At 57.9% G+C, this 19,196-nt stretch overlaps 1 protein-coding gene across 1 annotated transcript; it reads right to left on the bottom strand.

The window, feature by feature from the left end:
• Positions 1-1,004: 1,004 nt before the first annotated feature.
• On the bottom strand, positions 1,005-2,098 carry BHLHE23 (basic helix-loop-helix family member e23; the record flags this gene model as incomplete). The annotated part of the gene is made up of 1 exon (XM_082359346.1): positions 1,005-2,098. The coding sequence occupies one exon, from the start codon at positions 2,096-2,098 to the stop codon at positions 1,376-1,378; it is 723 nt and encodes a 240-aa protein (XP_082215472.1). The 3' UTR covers positions 1,005-1,375.
• Between the last annotated feature and the right edge of the window lie 17,098 nt (positions 2,099-19,196).

Here is a 19,196-nt window from a genome sequence, read left to right as displayed (position 1 = left end):
AGTATTAAGCATATGTCTTTATGAATAAGACTTAATCACACACTTCATTTTGCAAATACAAAAGGGTCTTTTGAAATGTATTAATTAAAGTTAACTGCTGTAGACAGGCTGCTTTGCAGGGCCGCGGTCCTCTCTCCCTATTAGCATAGCATTAGCGACAGCCGAAGAAATTGGGTTAATAAAGCCGGATATCGTAGCAGAGCCGCTCCGGCGCAAACTGGCGCGGAAAGCTCGGTCCCCTAGGGCGGCCAGCCGGCTGTGCTCGGCGCGTGGACCCCGGCTGGTGGCAGAGTTCTGAGTTGAGCACCGACTTTAAAAAACACAGCCCCCGTGGTCACACCGACTTTAAAAGAGACCCCATCACGGTTCGCACCGGCCAGGGCGCGGCCCCCACCAGCGTACTCACCGTGGCCCGGTCTCCTCTCCCGGAAATGTGCGGGGTTGGTGGGCTGGGGGCTTGGCCGGTCGCCAGGGCTAGACCAGGCCCTCCCCTGACACCACAGGACCCCTCCTCCATGCAGCCGCCTTTAAGCAGAGGGCGCGCCGAGGTCTCCATCCAGCTCCACCCGGACCGCGCCAGGGTATGGACGACCCGGCGGGGGCACTGGGGACTGGGGAGCCCAGGGGCTGTTTAGGGAACGAATTCTGCAGCCGGCGTTAGCGTCCGCTCACCTCTAGGCAAGCAAGAAAACAAACATAACAGACTTGGGAGCCGAAAAGCCTGGCCGGGGTCTTCTTGCGGCCGCGGCCCAGCTCCTTTGAAAACGACAGCTGCATGGCCGGGTCGGGGCTCATCCCGCAGCAGCGGAGCTGCGGCGCGGGGGTCCTGGAGCAGGCAGAGGGGGAAGGTGCCGGGCGCGGTGCGTCCTGGGGACACGCCCACCCAGAACGCGGCCCGGAGGTTTGGCAAGAGCGGCCGACGGGGGCCAAAGACGCGCTCCAAAGCGAGGGCCACGACCCGCCAAGGTGGGCTACGCTCTGTCCCGCGCTCCGCGGGTGGCTCAGGGGAGGACCACCTGCCCGGGGGTCGCGCCCATCCTGGTTTTCTTTTTGAGGCTGAGCGGCGGCGCCCGGACAAGCACGTTTGGTCACCCACGTCCCGTCTCCAGGGTCGATGGCTGGGGCGTCGGGGGCGTGCCCATTGGGCGCTGCGGGCTCCCGGGCATGGATTCCAGCGCCCCGCTGTCGGGTTCAATCCCGCGCCCGGATGGGCTTTGCGCTTCCCGCGGGCCCAAAAGTTCAGCACGCAAGGGCTGGAAGCGAGGTCTGGCCGCCTTCTCCCCGTGGGCGGGGTCCGGTGGGGGCAGGGTGACACAGTCACGGGGGCAAGGTAAAATGAAGGACGCGTGCGGAAGGAAGGGGCAGCCCGGGGCCCTTACGGCTTCCCGTTACAGTGTTTGCAAAGCGCCGAGGGCGTCCCGGAGAAGGCGGCGCACTTGTCTGGGCAGGGCAGCGCGGCGCCGGCGGAGAAGGGGTACACGGCGGCCTGGCCGAAGGGCGTCAAGGGCGCGGCGGCCACCGGAGCGGCCAAGCCCTGGCCCTGGTTGAGGTAGGCCACGAGGCGCCGCATCTCGTCCAGGGCCTGCGCCTGCATGAGGATGTAGTTCTTGGCGAGCAGCAGCGTGGCGATCTTGGAGAGCTTGCGCACCGACGGGCTGTGCGCGTAGGGGATGACGGCGCGCAGCCCGTCCAGCGCGTCGTTGAGGTCGTGCATACGCCGCCGCTCCCGCGCGTTGATGCTCAGCCGCAGCGAGCGCTGCTCCCGGGGCCGCCGCCGCCCGTCCGCCGCGCCCCCGGGCCCGCGCCGCCGCCGCCGCTGCTCGAAGGCGTCATCCTCGTCGCCGCTCTGCTCGCCGCTGCTCTCGGCCGCCGCGGCCGGAGCTCGGGGCGCGGGCGCCGCGGGGAGGTCGCCGCCCGGGCCCGGCGCGCCGTAGCCGCGGGCCACCTCGGGCCCCCGGGCTGCCCCGTAGGCGAGGCCCACCGCCGCCGCCGCGTAGCCGTGGCTCAGCGCCAGGTACGCGTCCCCCGACAGCGACTTGAGCTCGGCCATGGCCGCGCCTCCGGGGCCCGAGGGCTCGCCGGGCAGGCAGGTGCTCATGCGGCCCGCCCCGCGCCGCCCCGGGGTCCGCGCGCGCTCCGGCCGCTGCCGCCGCCTGGGTGCCTTTCCCGGCTGGCGCGTCCGTCCTGCAGTCGGTCGGTCCCGGGGCCTCCCCGCGCCGGGGCCTCTGGGTCCCGCCTCGGCCCCGCCTCCTGGTCGCCTCCGCCTCCTTCTCCTCCTCCTCCCCCTCCCCCTCTCTCGTCTCTTTCCTTTTCCCCCGACCCCCTCCTCCCCACCTCTCGCTGCCGCGCGCAGGTCTGGGCTGCGGAGGGCTCTACCTTCCCCTTGCGCCGCTCCTGCTTTAAGGTGCGGAGGCGCCCTCTGGGACTTCGCGGCCGTCCAATCAGAGGGGACTTGGTGACCGCCTCTTCCCGGAGCCCAGCTCCACCGGCGGCGCCGACCGATGGCCAGGGGTGGGCGCCGCCGGGATGGAAGGAGCTGGAGGTCTGGTTGGAGACGGTTGTGGAAGCCGTGGGACCCGGAGAGCTGTTCCCGCTTCCCGACGTCTCCAGCTTCTGCCTCCTGCCGCCCCCGGGGGTCGCCGTCACTGTACGCCCCCGTCCCTCGTGGGCACGCGCCTCAGGCCGCCTTGTCCTCGTCTTCGGTACCATTTGCAGGAGCCACTCCGGCGTCGCGCAGGCAGGGATCGGAGCAGGGAGCGCGCAGCCCACCGCGGACGCCTGACCCGCCGAGGCCGGAGGAGGTGCGGAGCGCACGCCCGGGGCGCGCGGTGGGCGCCCTCCAGGAGCGGCCTCACAGCTGGTAACCCGCGGGGCAAAGGACGCGCTCCGAACGTCCTGAGGCCCGGCTGGGCTGGGCCTTCCCCGCAGCTGGCCCTTTCCTGGGTCTCCAGCCCCCACCGCGCAGTTTCCGGGGACAAGTGCGTCCTGAAGTTGTTTCCACGCTCCCTGAAGTGTTAGTGGTTTGAGGCAGGGATGGGAGATTTAAGGACAAAAACCTCTTGTTTAGGCAAAACCTTGTTTCAATTCTCTGCTATTTCCGGTGAAAGGTTTTTTCCATGGCTTGCCCTACCACAGAGGGGGAATTTTCTCAGTTTTCTACTGGGGGGAGGCCGAGGGCTCCACCATGAAGTTGGGGAGGATGGCAGCTCTGCTGGAGAAAGCAGATGGGGGCTGCACCGGCGAGAGGCTGGGGCGGGGGCGGGTCCTCTGTCCTGGCCTGAGTCTCAGCCAAGAAACCCCTCCAGGGACTGCTGTGGTGCCCCCAGGTGGGCATCAGACCAGGGGTGTTGTCTGAGTACCTGCGGGGCCCCGGGATGCATGATGCCCGGTTCGACAACTTCCCCGCCGGCCTGGGCCAGGGAGGGTGTGGGGGCTGGTCATTGGGCGCAGCTCGCTTCAGGGTGACGCGCTGGCCGAGCTGGGGTTGCCACCCAGGAGAGTCCCCGTGGCCGGGAGGCTGGGGGCAAGGATTAAGGCCAGACCTGTCGGAAGGTTTGGGGGGTGGTGGGGTAATGATGGAGTTTCAAATACAGGTTGAAAACTCCCGGGAGGGTAGGAAGCTGAGGGCGGCCTGGTTCCTTTTTCAAACCTGGGTCCCGGTTTCGTGCAGTGGTTGTGGGATGGTTTAGGGCATCGGTGCACGGCCAGCGCAACGCCACCTGACCTTTCTCCACATTCTACGTGCAGTGAGCACAAACTGGCCGCAGGGCTTCGGCAGAGTTCCCAGAGGTGCTTCCTCCTCTCCGATTGAGCCCCATCTGGGGGAATCCTGCCAGCCTCGGGACTCACCTTTTCAATCCTTCCAATGGGAGATGAAGGACCCCAAACTTTCTCCAGGTGGGAAGGTGCCTGGAGGTTTTGTGGAGTTGGTGGGTGATGGTTGCTTCCCGCTCAGTCGAGAGATGAGTGTCACCCTGGCCTCCAGCTCAATACTGCCTGGGAACCACTCATCAGGCCCTGCTGTGTGACCTTGACAGAGTAGCTTAACCTCTCTGTTCTCCAGGTTTCACCAGGGAGAGGATTAACAGAGGTGATCTCTGTGTTGTCGAGTGCTCGGGGAAGGTGAGCAGGTGCAGCGAATGGATGAGAGCTGTGTGCGCTCTGGAAGGTTCTGGAAATCCAGCACTGAGGGGGATCCTGGCTCTCAAGGGCTTCCATGCTGGATGGGAGGAGACAGGCACAAGCACGTGGCTCATCAGTCGTGGGAAACACCAGAGTCTCTGTGCTCTGGGCCCTGCGGATGGACGAGGGGAGGGGAGCCCAGGGCTGATGCTCAGGGCCGGCCTCATCCACCAGCCTGTCCTGGCTGGGACTGAAGGTGGGCTCCAGGACAAGAAGGGTCGGGGGGGCTCTCTCCAAGGAGCCCCTGCACTGCCTCCTGGGCTGAGGTCAGGCACGGGCAGGGCGGTGGGGACAGCCCGGCATGGACAGGCCGCCATGGTGTTTGGGCCGTGGTCTGAAGGGTGAGTGGGTGTCAGGCCAAGCACCTGGGGTGGGGGAGCACCCTGGGGGGCAGGGGGCTTACAGGCTGTTGGAAGGGGCGTGGCACATTGGAGGGGGCAGCAGGGGGCCAGGGTGGGACCCAGATCCAGGGGCGGCCAGTCCGGTGGGGAGTTTGGTCTTTGCTGGGAGGGCAGAGGCCGCCACCGTAGGAGCTCAAGGAAGCATTTTCTGCAGACTACTGTTCCCGCTGTGGTCAGGGGGTTTGGGGCACTTCCTCCCGGCTGTCCCTCCAGGCCTGGCAGAGCTGCCAGAGGTGACAGGGGACGTGGAGAGAGGTGGGCCAGCTCCACTGTTACCCCCGCGGCCGACATGAGTGGTGCGGCCTGATGGGGGCTGATGACCTCCTACCTCTGGGACTCAGGGATGGAGGAGGGGGGTTGAGGGGGGCGGGTGTGCTGTGGACAGATTGAGTGTGAGGGCGTTTGAACCACCCAGGGGGTGTCTGGCAGGCCCTCACGGGGACATGGAAACGTCGTCAGAGCATTCACTAATTGAAGCCACAGGCACCCCGGATATTGGCTTTCACAAGAGGGGCTAGAGTAGAGCCCCTGCTGTGGCTGCAGGTCAGCATCGCCAGGAGATTAAATTAAATCCGACGCTGGGCCCGGCCAGGGGCGGCTGACAGTGTCAGTCTGGGGTCCAGCCTGGCCTTTGGGATGTCTACACTTCAGGCCAGGAAGCGAGGGCTCTGGGCCAGTTTCTGAACCTTCAGCAGCTCAGAGAAGGGCTGGAGGCGGGGTGGGGGGGCGCGGGCCTTCCTCTGGGGTCCCAGACCCTCAAGCAGCCTCCCCGGAGGGCCCATCCGGGCGATGCTCAGCCGCAAATCTTGAAAACGCAGGGAGAGGCGTGGTTTTTGGTCAGACGCCGCCACCTGCTGGCCACCTGGGAGATTGCGTGCCACCCGTTGGCCCTGCTGGTTAATGCTCGTTCTCAGGCCCTACCGGACCCTGTCCACACAAGCCTCACCTCCTGTCCACAACAGGGAGAGCGGGGCACAGCGAGAAGCCCCCCTCTCTGACTTCGGAGGTGGGGGCTCCAGAGGCCAGCGCTTCACCAGAACCAGGTAAAAGACAAGGCACCCAAGCATGGCTGCTGGACATAGACCCACTGGCTTCTTTGGGGGCCACGCCAGCCTTGGGGTGGAAGATGCCACCTTCCACAGTTGGGCATGAGAACCCTGCTCAACTTCCCACCATCTGTTCGGAGGGTATTCCTCATTCCTTATATAATTTCTGATGTTTCAACAGTTTCATTCCAATCGTCACTGACAAGCAGCTTGTTTTACGTTAAGAAGCCCCATGGCCATTCCTGGGCTGAAAGAGGCCCAAAGGATATTGATTTCAAACCTCTTCGTGTTTTTATTGGTTTTGTTTTGCATCCCCACACTTGCTTTTGGGTTGTGATTTTTTTTCTGCGATATTTCCTAAGTGCAGAAGGCTAAACGCGGTCACGGCTCTTTGCTGTTTGGTGTGGACAGTTCCTCCGGGGTGAGGTCTCCGGGGGGAGGCCGAGGGCAGCAGGTTGGGGGAGCCAAGACAGCCTCGGGCCCCGCCAGGCAGGGAAGAGGCTCAGCGGAGGCTCCTTTGGGGCTGCCTTGGTCCTGCGTCTCAGCTGAGACTCCGCCCCTGCCCCCGTTGTTTCCATGGGTCTCTGGTGATGGAGCGCCAGTCCCGAGGCTCATTTTAGGGGCTTGTGTCTCTGTGTACCTCTCGCCAAGTGCCTCTGGGTAGCACTTGGTAATTGTCCTTTAAGTCCCCTGAGTTGCGCCTCAGAACCTCGGTTGGCAGCTCTGGCCTCTGACCGTCTGCAGTCTCCATGTCCCCCTGGGGGGAAGGTAAAGAAAGATGGCCCCCAGTCCACTTACAAGAACCTGTTTTTGTTCAAGTTGTTTTTAGAAACCCCACAAAACCACCACCTCCTGCATTTGGACGGGACTTGACAGTTTACAAAGCCCTCCCTCCCCCCTCCCTTATTCCCCCCACCCCACTAACAGACACCGTGCCAGGTTAGTCCAGGGTGATGAAAAGAAATTTTTAAAAAACCCCAGCTTTATTGAGATATAATTCGTGTACTATACGTTTCCCCCCACTTAAAGTTTAAGATTCAAGGTTTTTAGTTTATTCACAGTGTCATTGACAGTGTCCATCGTGACAGTCTGTTCCAGGGCACGTTCTTCATCCCAAAAGACCCGTATCCATTACCTATCACCCCCGTTCCTCCCTTTGCAGATGAAGCCCATGGCAACGAGCAGTCTGCTTTCTGTCTCTATGGATTTGCCTGCTTTGGACGTTGCGTGTAAATGGATTCGTACGCTATGTGGCCTTTTGTGACTGGCTTCTCTCGCTGAGCATGTTTCCCAGGTTCATCCACATTGCAGGACAGGAGGTTTCAATGCCATATGAGCTGCTGGCTCGTGGCCTCTGGGTGGGGTATGGAGGAGACAGTCCCCCGGTACTGACTGTCTCCCGAATGCTGCTCACGACTCTCACATCATGTCCCACCAACTGGAACTTCCGATCCCCGAAGAGGTAGTCCCTGCCGGGTGTTCGGGTGGGGTGCACGGAATGCATCAGCCTGAATTTATCTCCCCAGACAGACTCCTCGGTTAGTGGCACAACCTGACCTGGAGTAATAAAAAGAGAGCTACTGAGTCCGCATGAGAACTCGGGGAGGAAGCAGGAGGCCCCCAGGGTTCTGGTGCAGGTGGCTTCAGCTCTGACCTTCCTTGCATGTTCTCTGCCCCCTTTTCTCCATCAGCACACAGATTCCTGGCTGACCTGATCTCCTTCCACTTAAGATGCCTGGTAGCTCCCAGTCACCAGCGGAATAGAGCCCTGCCCCTTGGGGCATTCCAGGTCCTTTACACCTGCCCATCCCCACGCGTGAGCCACATCCCGTGTTGCCGCCGGCACCAGCCAGGTGGGCTACAGTGGCGCCAGTGATGTGGGATGTTTCTGGTTTCTGTACTTTGGCTTTGGCCATCTGCCCACCTGGAACACCCCTGCCCATTCCACAGGGCTGGACGCCCCTCTCTTCCCGGAAGCCCTCCTGACACCCTCCCCCAGCTGGACAAGATATCCATCCACCGCGGTTCATTAGGAGCGACAAGCTTGGCCAAAAGGCTCGTGACATTCAATCAAGGCTCATGAACACTGCTTGCTTCTCCAGGTTTAGACCCGGAGCCTTTAAATTCCTCTGAAACAGTGTTAGAAGATTTCCTCATAGGAAAGCTAGTCTAAATTTTGTAAATAAATCTTGGGTGAAATATCCAGATATATACTTTTTGGTTTTTCCTTTCTTGTTGATTTCTAATCTTATCTCATTGTGGTCAATGAACATGGCTCATATATAATAAGTGATGGGAATTTTATTGGGCATAGTTGAAATTTTATATATATATATTCAATCAAGCATACTGTGTTGTTCAAATCCTTTATATTCTTTGTGTGTGTGTGTGTATTTGTCTGATAGATGCTGAAAGAGCCGTGATAAAGTCTTTTACCATATTATTGAATATATCAGACAAAAATTGACAGATGGCGAGGAAAAACTGACAACCGCCCATAAAGCCCTTCTACTGGGAACTTTAAGATTCATCTGAAAAATTTGTTCCCCAAAGACATTAATATGGTTACTTATTTTCTTTGTTCAAACTTGGTTTAGACTCAGCATATGGTCAATCAAAAATTTTTATACACTTTTTTTTAAAAAAGTAGATTTATTTATTTATTTATTTAGGCTGCGCCGGGTCTTAGTTTGGCATGCAGACTCTCAGTTGCGGCAGGCATGTGGGATCTAGTTCCCCGACCAGGGATCAAACCCGGGTCCCCTGCATTGGGAGCTCTGAGTCTTACCCACTGGACCCCCAAGGGAAGTCCCTAAAGAGTAGTTTTAAAGTTTACAGAAGAATGGATGGGAAAGTACAAAGTTCCCACATACCCCTTCCCCCACCCCACCCTCAGTGTCCCTTATTATTAACATCTTGCACTGGTTGCTACGTTTGTTACAACTCATGAACCAATAGATACATCATTATTACCTAAAATCCATAGTTTACATTACAGTTCACTCTTTGTGTTGTACTCTACGGGTTTTTACAAAGGTATAATGACATGTGTCCACCATACAGAATAGTTTCATGGCCCTAAAAATCTGTTCCCCACCTCTTTGTCCCTCTCTCCCTCACCCCAAGCCTCTGTGACTATCTCATCTGCTCAATTTTTGTAAACTTTTTTGGGGAGTGTGGTGTTCTTTATAAATTAATTTGCTTGGGGGTTTCCCTGGTGGTACAGTGGTTAAGACTCTGCGCTCCCAATGCAGGGGGCCTGGGTTCGATCCCTGGTTGGGGAACTAGATCCCATATGCCGCAATTAAAAAACCCCACATGCCACAATGAAGATCCCACGTGCCTCAACTAAGACCCGGCACAGCCAAAATAAATAAATATTAAACAAATTAATTTGATCAAATGTATTGAGTGCATTGTTAACAATGTCCATATACTTACAAATATCTGTCTGTTTCTTCTGTTAGCTGTTGGCAGTTGTGAGTAAAGTTGCTATAAACATCCGTGTGCTTACAGCTGGTACCGCAGGAACACGGAAGATCAGGAGACACTACTGTGAACAAGACACCATGCGTTGGACAAATCTGAAGAAATGGGTAAGTTCCAAGAAACAGGCAACCTACCAGCACTGAATTATGAAAAAACAGAAAATCTGAGCAAACCAATCATCAGTAAGGAGATTGAATCAGTAATTAAAAACCTCCCAACATAGAAGAGCCCAGGACCATGGTTTCTCTGGTGAATTTTACCAAACATTTAAAGAGGAATTAACACGACTTCTCAAAATCTCACAAAAACTTGAAGAGGAAGGAACACTTCCAAACTCATTTTACGAGGCCAGCGTTGCTCTGATAACAAAGCCAGACAAGGACAGGAGAGAAGAAAGTCACAGGCCAGTACCCCTGATGGGAAATAAACAAAAGGCAGAGGTCTCCTGCAAGGCCCATGTCCCTCCCCCCGCCCCTGCTGGGTGGCCTCGCCTGGTCCTGCCACCGTCCTCCCAGTGCTCGCCCCTGTCAGCCCACTTAGCTGTGCTGGGCCTCGCCCGCCCACCCTAGAGAGTGACTTCCCAGCCCTCCCTGAGGTCCCCCAGGGGCTCTGGGCCCCTGCTGAGCACTTAATAGTTGTGGGTGTGAGTGGCGGGCTCTGTGTGGGCAGGGGGGCTGCCCAGGGTAGGTCTCGTGGTGCCGGCTAGCGGGCAGCTTGGGTGCCCAGGGCAAGACCCCTGCCCCCACCCAGCTCCTCTGACTGGGGGAGGGGGAGGAGGGCCGCCACTTAGGGGCCGTCTGCCTTCTGGCCTCCAGGGGGCAGCAAGCCCCTGGCTTTGTGTGGCCAAGTCCAGGGGAGTTTTGGGGATCCTGGTGTCCGAGTGTGGCCTTGGCTGCCCTTGGGCCAGACCGCAGGCCCTGGACCCTCTGGAGTAAGGGGGGTGTAGCCAGGAGGGCGGCCAGTGCTGGGCTCTGCACAGTGGCCCAGAAGTGGGGGACGGGTGCCTGCTGTCCCCACCTCTGACCCCCAGCCCCACTGTCCTGCTCTGGATGCAGCAGCCTTGGGTCAGGGTGAGCTCCGGAGCGGGTGCTGCGGACACCAGCAGCAGGTCTGGGCACACTGAGCTGGGAGGGCAGTGGAGCGGGCTGGGGGCGGGTGTTTGTGCGATGCCTGCCTGGTGCCGGAAGGGAGGTGGGTCCAGCCGCAGGGAGGGGCTGGAGTCAGCGTCAGGCACAGACGGACGGTGCTCAGGGCCCAGGCCCCAGAGGCAGGCTGCTGGCAGCCCACCCTGGACCCCCCACTCTGTCCTCACCTGTAAAATGGGTAAACCGAGGCCCAGCTGTGGCACCTGCCTCTCGGGTGCCGTGGGCTTAGGTGAGTCTGGGGAGGGTCCCATGGGCGCCACCCGCCCCGTGCACTGCAGCAGGTCAGCCCCGCTGGGATGACCGCCTTGTGGACCTGGCCGTCCAGGAGGCCCTTGCTCTTCCACGGGCCTCCTGAGTGGGAGGCCAACCATTTCCCCTTCCGCAAAGTGGGGTAGTGAGGCCGAGAGGTCGCCTGGAGAGACCATGGATGTCAGTCTCCCACCCTGGGAGTCCCCCTCTCCTCGGGCCCTCAGCCTGGACGCACCACTTCTGAGCCCTGACGCGTGGTGCGTGTCCAGGTGTGGAGACCCGACACTGGGCTAGTGGTCCTGACGGTCCCGGGACACGCGTGCCCTGGGCGCTGTCCTGGCATTGGACGGCCCCCCCCCAGACGTACAGTCCTGCGTCACCATCGGTCTGAGCTCCCTGCCCACAGCTGCGTGGGTGACTGGTGGCCACGGGCTGTGTCCTGGCTGCCATATTCGCATTAGACCCCGTGTGGATGCCTGGACGTGGGCCGTTGCTGGTCGGTGGTGCTGTGAGGAAAGTCCGTCTGTCCGTGCGTCCGTCCAGCTCTGGCCCGTGAGCCCCATCATCTGTGGAGTTTGGCGGGTGTCCCCTGGGGTCCTCTGCGGGCAGGGCTTCTTCTGATGAAGCACAGGGCAGTTTGTTTCAATGATGTTGAATTGTCTGTTTTCCATTTACTGAGAATCTTTTGGTGTCTTTGTGTTTATTTATGTCTTTTTCTCTTCAATGCTTTTTGGTTTTCAAAATCCACCTCTTCTACAAGTTTTGTTGGCTTGTGTTTGTCCCATCTCTTCTTGTTTCTTTTTCCCCTCTTTTTCTGCATCATTTTGGATTGAGTTTTCAAATGATTCCCTTTTTACCTTTACTGTTGGCTTCTGAGATTTTCCTCCGCATTTTACATCCTCAGTGGTTGATCCTTCACACTCGGCAGGTGTAGAATGCAAGTCTCCAAACGGCCACGCGTTCTTTAACCAGCCATGTGCCCGTCATGTATACATGACTGTATACATTTACCACCCTCAGCCTTTGTGCTACGACTGTCATACATTTTACCGCATCTACAGATGTTATAATCCCCACAGCACATTATTAATATTTTTACCTTCAACAGTCAGTTATCTTTGAAAAATCAAAAATGATTGTAACAGTTTTTCTATTTATCCACGTCTTTTCCACATCTGGCCCACTTTCCTCTTTTGTGTAGACCCATCCGATCACCTTCCTTCTGCCTGAAAAACTTTAATGTGTCTTGTGCGTGCCCCGGGGCTGAGTTTTTGTTCGTTGGTTTAGAAAAACTTCATTGCGAGGATATTTTTGCTGGATGGAGCGGTTAGCTGGATAGATTTCCTTTTTCTGTCAGCACTTGCAATAAGTCACCTCTGAGTCTTCCAACTTGTGTGGTTCCACAAGAATCCTGCTCTAATTCAGACTTCTGTACCTCTCTATGTCATTTGTCTGTTTTCTTTGATGGCTTAAGAATTTCCTTCCTCATTGGTTTTTGACAGTTTTGTTAGGCTTGTGGTGGTTTCTTATGTTTATTCTGCTTGGGGTTCGTCAAGCTTCTTCAATCTCTGGATTTTCAACAGATTTGGAAAATTGACCATCACATTTTAGGGTCTATTTTTCTGTCCCTCCACCACCCTAATATTGCCCACATGCCACTGATATTCTGCTCTTTTTTTTTTTTTTTTTTTTTTGGTCTTTTTCTCTTCTATGGGCTTCCTTTTGGATATTAATATTGCTATGTCTTCAAATTCATTTTTTTTTTCTTTGCAAAGTCTAATCTGCTGTTAATTCCGTCCATTCTGTTTTTTTGCTTCAGTTGTATTTTTCATCTCTGGAATTGACTTTGGGTTTTTAGAGGTCTTCTTCTCCCCATTACCTGGAACCCAGGGCTTCTGAGGCTTTGATGTTTATTGGACAACGGAGGGGCAGGTTCTGCAGACACTGTGCTCCTTGCCAGACACCAGCGACCTCTTTTCCTCCTGTTCTACAGAAGGGTCAGCGTGGCCCGGGTCACACGGCCCTCAGGGGCAAAGCCCGAGCTTGTGCTGGCATCTGTCTGGCTACAGAACGGGATCAGGGGCACCTTGGGCTTGAAACCCCGGCTGGGAGGGTGCAGAGTCCTGGGCGGGAGTGCTGCACTCTCACCTGGGGGACTTGAGGTCCACCTGGCTCTGCCCCCTTCCCCCCATCCCCATGTCCTGTGTCTCACGTGGGCGAGTTCTGGATGGCCGCAGCTGTCTGCATCAGGGCCTCCAGCAGGTGTGAGGGGAGCCTGGATGGACGAGGGGTCTGCGAGGACGTGGAGACCTGCATGCCTGGACCCTCTGAAGGCAGGAGGAGAGGAGCCGGTCTCCCCCGAACGTCCCCTTGCACACATCACACACGGCCCAGGAGCCTGGCCTGGGCCCCGGCCTGAGCCCCGGGGCTGCCTGGGCTGCGTCGCTCCCCGGCAGCCCTTCCGGCTGCAGCGTCCGGGGGCCTGCGGTGTGTGTGGAGGCGTGATGCCTGCAGCAGCCCGGGGGCCCTGGAGGCGTGTCCGTGGCTGATTCTTACTTCCATGGCTCCCACATTGTTGCACAAATGATTCTGTACTTGGTTAAGGTTAAATATTAATACATAGAAAATTTAAAAAGGAGATAGTCAGCCCCCTAAACAATTACTTATGGCACAATTAAAAGCAAATGGGGCTTCCCTGGTGGCGCAGTGGTTGAGAGTCCGCCTGCCAATGCAGGGGACACGGGTTCGAGCCCTGGTCTGGGAAGATCCCACATGCCGCGGAGCGACTAGGCCCGTGAGCCGCAACTACTGAGCCTGCGCGTCTAGAGCCTGTGCTCTGCAACAAGAGAGGCCACGATAGTGAGAGGCCCGCGCATCGCGATGAAGAGTGGCCCCCGCTTGCCACAACTAGAGAAAGCCCTCGCACAGAAACGAAGACCCACCCAGCCAAAAAAAAAAAAAAAAAAAAAAAAAAAAAGCAAATGAATGGTGTTTGTTGGAGCAAGTTTGCTGGCTGGAGTCTTGGGGTCAGGAGGGAGATCGCCTGTGATGGGGGGCAGGGAGCCCGTATGGCCTGGCCCCCTGCTTCTTTAAGTGAGTGTTTGCCATTTATCACGGTGAGGCAGGTGGGAGTGGGTCCTTCTCCTCCTCCAGACCCACAAACATGAGGCACAGCCTCTGACATGACCCTCCGCCCCTCCTCAGTTTCCGTGGGGGGTGGGAAGGGGGGGTCCAAGCATCAGAGTGTGAGCAGCATGGGGGCGCTGGGGTCCAGAGGTCTGTGTGTAGGGCACTGACTCAGCCAACACCTTAGCTTCCTGGTACTGCCTCTGTGACCGTCTGGCTTCTCTTTAAGTCACGACCTGCTGGAATCCAGTCACTTTTGATGGAAGGAATCCTGACTAATTCAAACTGGTTTAAGAGGAAAGGGACCTCTGGAGTTTTCAGCTATGTGAACCAAGGATGGCTTCAGGCACAGATGGATCTAGGTGCCCTGATGATGGCACGAGGACTCTTCCCCATCTCTCAGCTCGGCTTGTTCTGTGCTGACTTTGCTCTCAGGCAGGTGGGCCCCCCAGAGTGTCAGGAGCTGCAGGCTAACATCCTACCAGCTCAGCAGCCCCAGGGGAAGCAGGCGCTTCGTTTCCCTTCTAGCGTCCGCTCTCTCGGCCTGAAAATTCTACCCAGAGTCTCGTTCCCTACTCTTGGTCCTTGTGGTTTGGGTGGCCGACCCTCCCCATCTCCAGGGCTGGGCACCCAGCCATCAGAACCCGCCCCTCCACCTCCCACGTGAGACCCAGCTCCGTCTAGTCCGGCGAGTGCCAGCGCCTGGCCTATGCTGAGGCTGTCCAGCAAGCCCAGTCCCTAGAGCCGCCTCCAATCTAGATCGTCTACCTGTGGGTCCCCTTCTCCCTCCGTCATACCCTGCAGACCCCCAAGCCAGTCTGGAAAGCGGCAGGACCCAGGCCCAGGGGAGGGGAGTGGGAAGGTGGGGAGTCACGTAGCTGGGCTGGTTCCAGGAAGGCTTCCTGGAGGAGCTTGCGTTGGGTGGTGTCCTGTTTGAGCAGAGGGCTGCTGTCCTGCTGGGAACTGGCCCGCGCTGGTGCCCTGAGCTGCCAGCCCTCTCCCCCTTCACTCTCCCTGGGGGCCAGAGCTGGGCAGACCCAGCCCTTTGGTCTTACCCCTTGGCTTGCACAGGGCCCTGCCCGCCCATCACTTCTGGTTCCCAGGGAGGCACAGTCTCCCCAGCCTCCTGCCTTTGTCAGGAGGACTTGGACTTGGGTCTGCTCGGCCTCAGACTCAGCGCCATCCCTTTTGCCCCAGCCCAGCTGGCACTTGGGACTTTTCCGTTGTGCCTGCCCCTTCCCGGGTACATCCTAGTGAAAGGGACAGTGTCACCCCATGTTCTGCTTAATTAAGGGGAATGGGCGGCAGGGAGGGAACGAGGGCTGTGTGCCCCGGAGGCGGCCGGAAGCTTCCAACGCGTGTCAACAGCAGAGTGCTCGCAGCCATGGGTGCCGACCCGAAGGAGATGTGGCTAGATGCCCCCTGGCCGGGCTGGGACCAGCCCCACTACCAGCGTCCACGTTTGTGGCCCAGGTAGGCAGCGCACCATGGTGGCGCCACCTGGTGGGGACGGGAGACAGTTGCAGTTGACCTGGCCCCAAGTTTTGAAATTAGTCAAATGTGAGCGACTTTTAAAAACAGAGTGGGAGCTCAGAATTATTTCACATTTTCCACATAAAGTGAGACTCCAGAACAATGTGAAAATTAGAGATTTCAGCATAAAAATGTTAATTAGCAAAAAATGCCGCCACCCTACACACACGTGCACGCGCGCGCGCACACACACACACACACACACACACACACACAGCATCTCCTGACGAGAGAGAAATGGCTTTGGGCCCATCGCTGTGGGGTCGCTGATCCCTGGGAATGCACCCTGGGACCCAGGCTGTTGGAGCGCCAGCGGCGGTGTGGTGTCGGTGTCACTGGAGCCAGACCCTGCCGTGAGCAGAGGTCGTGCTGATGCGTCCGCGACTCTGTCCACTTTCTCTCGGGGCCCCTTCATTTCCAGCAGTTTCTCTGAAGCCAGAGAAGCCCCTGGAGGGGGTCCTGCTATGATTTCTCGAGTCGAATTGCTGATGGGAGGGGGTGATGGGGTGGAGGGTGGCATTTAGTCCATCATATTTCACATACTCCAAAGTTTTCTTTCCCATCGAGGGCTGAGCACAGCACAAAGTGAGGAGGAAAGTGGAGGAAAAAAGGACCCGAGTAAACAACTGAAGTATTTTGATGATGAAAACGGTCAACGTTGGGGAAAACATGGAATTCCTGAGAGCCCCAGAGTCTCATGTCTGAGAAACCAGAATTCCTCCCAGTGCCGAGACGGTCCCCAGGCTGGTCAGAGGCTGGGGGTCTGGGGGCGGCCCTGCTGTGTCCACACGCGAGGCGGGCGCGATCTCACATCCACCCGCCACGACCAGGGCTCCGTGAGGATGAAAGCTCAGAATAGCGGGCGCTCAGCCGACCGAGGTGCCAACTTGCTCCCCAGCAGATGCTTGTGGCTGGGATTCAGGCCTCTTCGGAAGCTGTTGTTTCTGTGTCCACCCCTGCTGTTCTCTGCCGCGTGCACACACGCTCACCGTGGGGCCCCGTGGCTTGGGAAGGAATGTGCTGGCCCTGTGGGCCTCGAGGGTGCTGAGCCGGCCCGGGGTCCTGGGAGGCAGGAGGAACTGGGCGGGGGGCCTGGCCACTGCCATCCCAGCAGCTTCTGAGTGGCACCAGGAGGGAGACCCAGGGAGCCACGAAGGCCTGGTCTGCTGGACACCGGACCCCTCGGGAGCCGCGAGAGGAGGCCCTCCATCCGCACGGGGGTGGGGGGAGGGCTGCACGCGGCGAGGCCGTGACCATCAGCGCAGGGAGCCCCGGTCTCTTCGGGCGCGTCCGCCTCCCCCAGGACCAGCCGGGGCCGCTGTCACAGAGTACACAGAGTGTGGCGAGGCTCACACGGCAGAAATCCATTCTCTCCTGGTTCTGGAGGCCAACATCGGAGGACAAGGTGTGGCAAAGCTGGTCCTTCCGGGTCTGAGGGTCTGGGGGACCGTCTGTCCCGGCTCTCCCAGCCTCTGGTGGTGCCGGCCTTCCTCGGTGCCCTGGGCTTGTGGACACCTCACTCCATCCCTGCCTCTGCCCCCCTGTGAGCGTGGCTGTGTCCGAATGTCCCCTTCTTCTAAGGACACCAGCCAGGTCGGATCAGGGCCACCCTAAGGACCTCAACTGAACTACTTACATCTGCAGTGGCCTCTGGATTATTTCCAAATAAGGTCCTATTCCGAGGTCCTGGTGGTTAAGGCTTCAACAAACGAATCTGGGGGGGCACGATTCAGCTCGTAACAGGGAGACCAGAACCACGTGGGGCACGGACAGTTCACCCTCCTGCCATCTCCCTCCCTGGCTGTCTCTGTGGTTTCTTTCTTTAAAAAAAAAAAAAAAAAATTATTTATTTATTTTGGCTGCGCCGAGTCTTAGTTGCAGCATGCAGGATCCTTAGCTGCGGCACGTGGGATCCTTAGTTACGGCATGCGGATTTCTTAGTTGAAGCATGTGGGATCTAGTTCCCTGACCAGGGATCAAACCCGGGCCCCCGGAACTGGGAGTGCGGAGTCTTAGCCACTGGACCTCCAGGGAAGCCCCTGTCCCTGTGGTTTCTTCTCTCGAATTCACCCAAGCCCCCCCTCGTTCACTCATTCCACATGTGCCAGCCCCCTCCATCCCCCCTTCCATGTGTGCTGGCCCCTTGCTGGTCATTGGGGCTCAGATGCTGAGAGCAGTGGATGGCAGAGCCCGGGACCCCTGGGGTCCTACCCCTGGGGATTAGCCGGCCTTGACCTGCCCCATCCCCAGAGCTGTCCCTCCTGGCGGCTGTGGCTTTCTGGGGGCTGGCAGGGCGAGGAGCCGCTGGCCTTCACTTCAGACACACCAGGAAGCCGGAAATGTGGTCGGCCTTTATCTCCCCCAACGGGGGACGCAGGACCAGCACAGAATGTATGCCCCCCAGCACAAAATGACAACGCAGGGCCCCTTGTTCAAAAGTTGAGTCCCAGACGGCAGCTACAGCGCATTAATCCATTAATATGTCTGAGCTCGGGACTTGGAGTGACTGCTCGGGTCCCTGGCCCCTGAGGCCGGGTTGGGGGTTCTGGCTAAAAGGACTTAGCAGGGTTCTCGCCAGAACTGGACTCTATGAGGGGGGACCCAGAAGCCAGGGTGGAGGCCTCGTCCCAAAGGGAGCTCAGGAGGCCTGGTTAGAATTTGTCCAGGAGTTTCCGCCTGCAGCTGCCTCCCAAGCGGTGATGTCAGTGGAATCCATTTAAGGCACAGCAGGAAAGAGTCAGCCCCCCACACAGCCTGTGTCCCCAGAGTGTCCCCCCCAAGTGGAGCACAGCCGACCTCACAACCCTGGAGGGACGATGCCTGTTGGGGGCCTGGGATGCCGCTCCTTTGCCTCAGTCCTGCCTGCACCACACGGCTGGGGTTTCCTTTTTTTAAACAGCTTTATTGGAATATAACGCACATTCTGTACATTTCATCCTGTAAAGTGTGCAATTCGCCGGCATTTAGCACATTCACAACGCTGTGCAATCATCGCCACCATCTAACTCCGGCTCGTCCTCATCACCCAAGAGGAAGCCCCTCCCCCGCCCCTGGCCGCCACTGACCACTTTTGCTGGTTTGGACATTTCATGGAGGTGGAATTGCACAACATGTGTGTTCTTGTGTCTGGACAACTTACCTTGTGAGCAGCCTCAACATTTTCACCTAAAACTAAACTGAAATTGTTACTGAGTCCAAGGTCATACTTCTGGCCGCACGACAGGCCAATAAATGGAGAGACGAGTGGTTGGGACAAGGAGTAGTGACTTTATTCAGAAGCCAGCAGACGGAGAAGAGGGTGGACTCCTGTCCCAATGGACCATCTCGCCTGAGTTAGGATTCAGGCTCCTTTTACACTAAAAGGGGAGGGAGTAAAGTCAGACATTTCCTGATTCCGGTCAGCCTCCGGAGGGGATGTGTTAATTTCTTCCTTCCTACGGCCATTCACAGGTGGGCCTGGGCAAGACGCTTCCTGGGAGCTAAACAAAGATATTTTAGCTGCATGCTCGTTACCTGGGAGGCAGGGTCCCCAGAGATGGGCCATTAAGTGTAATTTAAGCTTAGAGGCAACATCCCTTTAGTGATGAACTTGTAACAGACCACAAAGGTTCTTCCCTGTCGCACACTTAGCTGGGCCCAGACCTGTCCTCCATCCAGAGTCCCAGGCTCAGCACCTTATCAATGTGGTAATTTACCTGGCCACTCTTTGGCGATGTCGATGGGCACCCTCATTTATTACGCCTTTTCCCCTTTCAGGCAGAAGAGTCATGTTGGGGGAAGGAAGTCAAGTTCTCCTGCTTCTCCTATAACTTCCTGACATGAGTCTCTGCGGGTGGGTGCTCACCCCCTCCCCTTTTAACAGAGAGACAAAGAGGGTCCGGTGGCTGGTCCGCTGAGTGGAGGTGGGTGGAGTTAATTCAGTGCCCTTGAATTGGGCGTACAGTCCGCAGGGGGTGCTGGCGGCCGGGGGGCGCGTCGGGCGGTGCCCAGTGACAGCACAGGTGCCACCCTCCGGGGTCTCAGCC

Source organism: Balaenoptera borealis (assembly GCF_965194805.1).
Source record: "Balaenoptera borealis genome assembly, chromosome: 16".
In the NCBI taxonomy this organism is placed as follows: Eukaryota; Metazoa; Chordata; class Mammalia; order Artiodactyla; family Balaenopteridae; genus Balaenoptera; species Balaenoptera borealis.
Note: the sequence above shows the minus strand (reverse complement) of the source record. Positions and strands in the feature narration are given on the sequence as shown.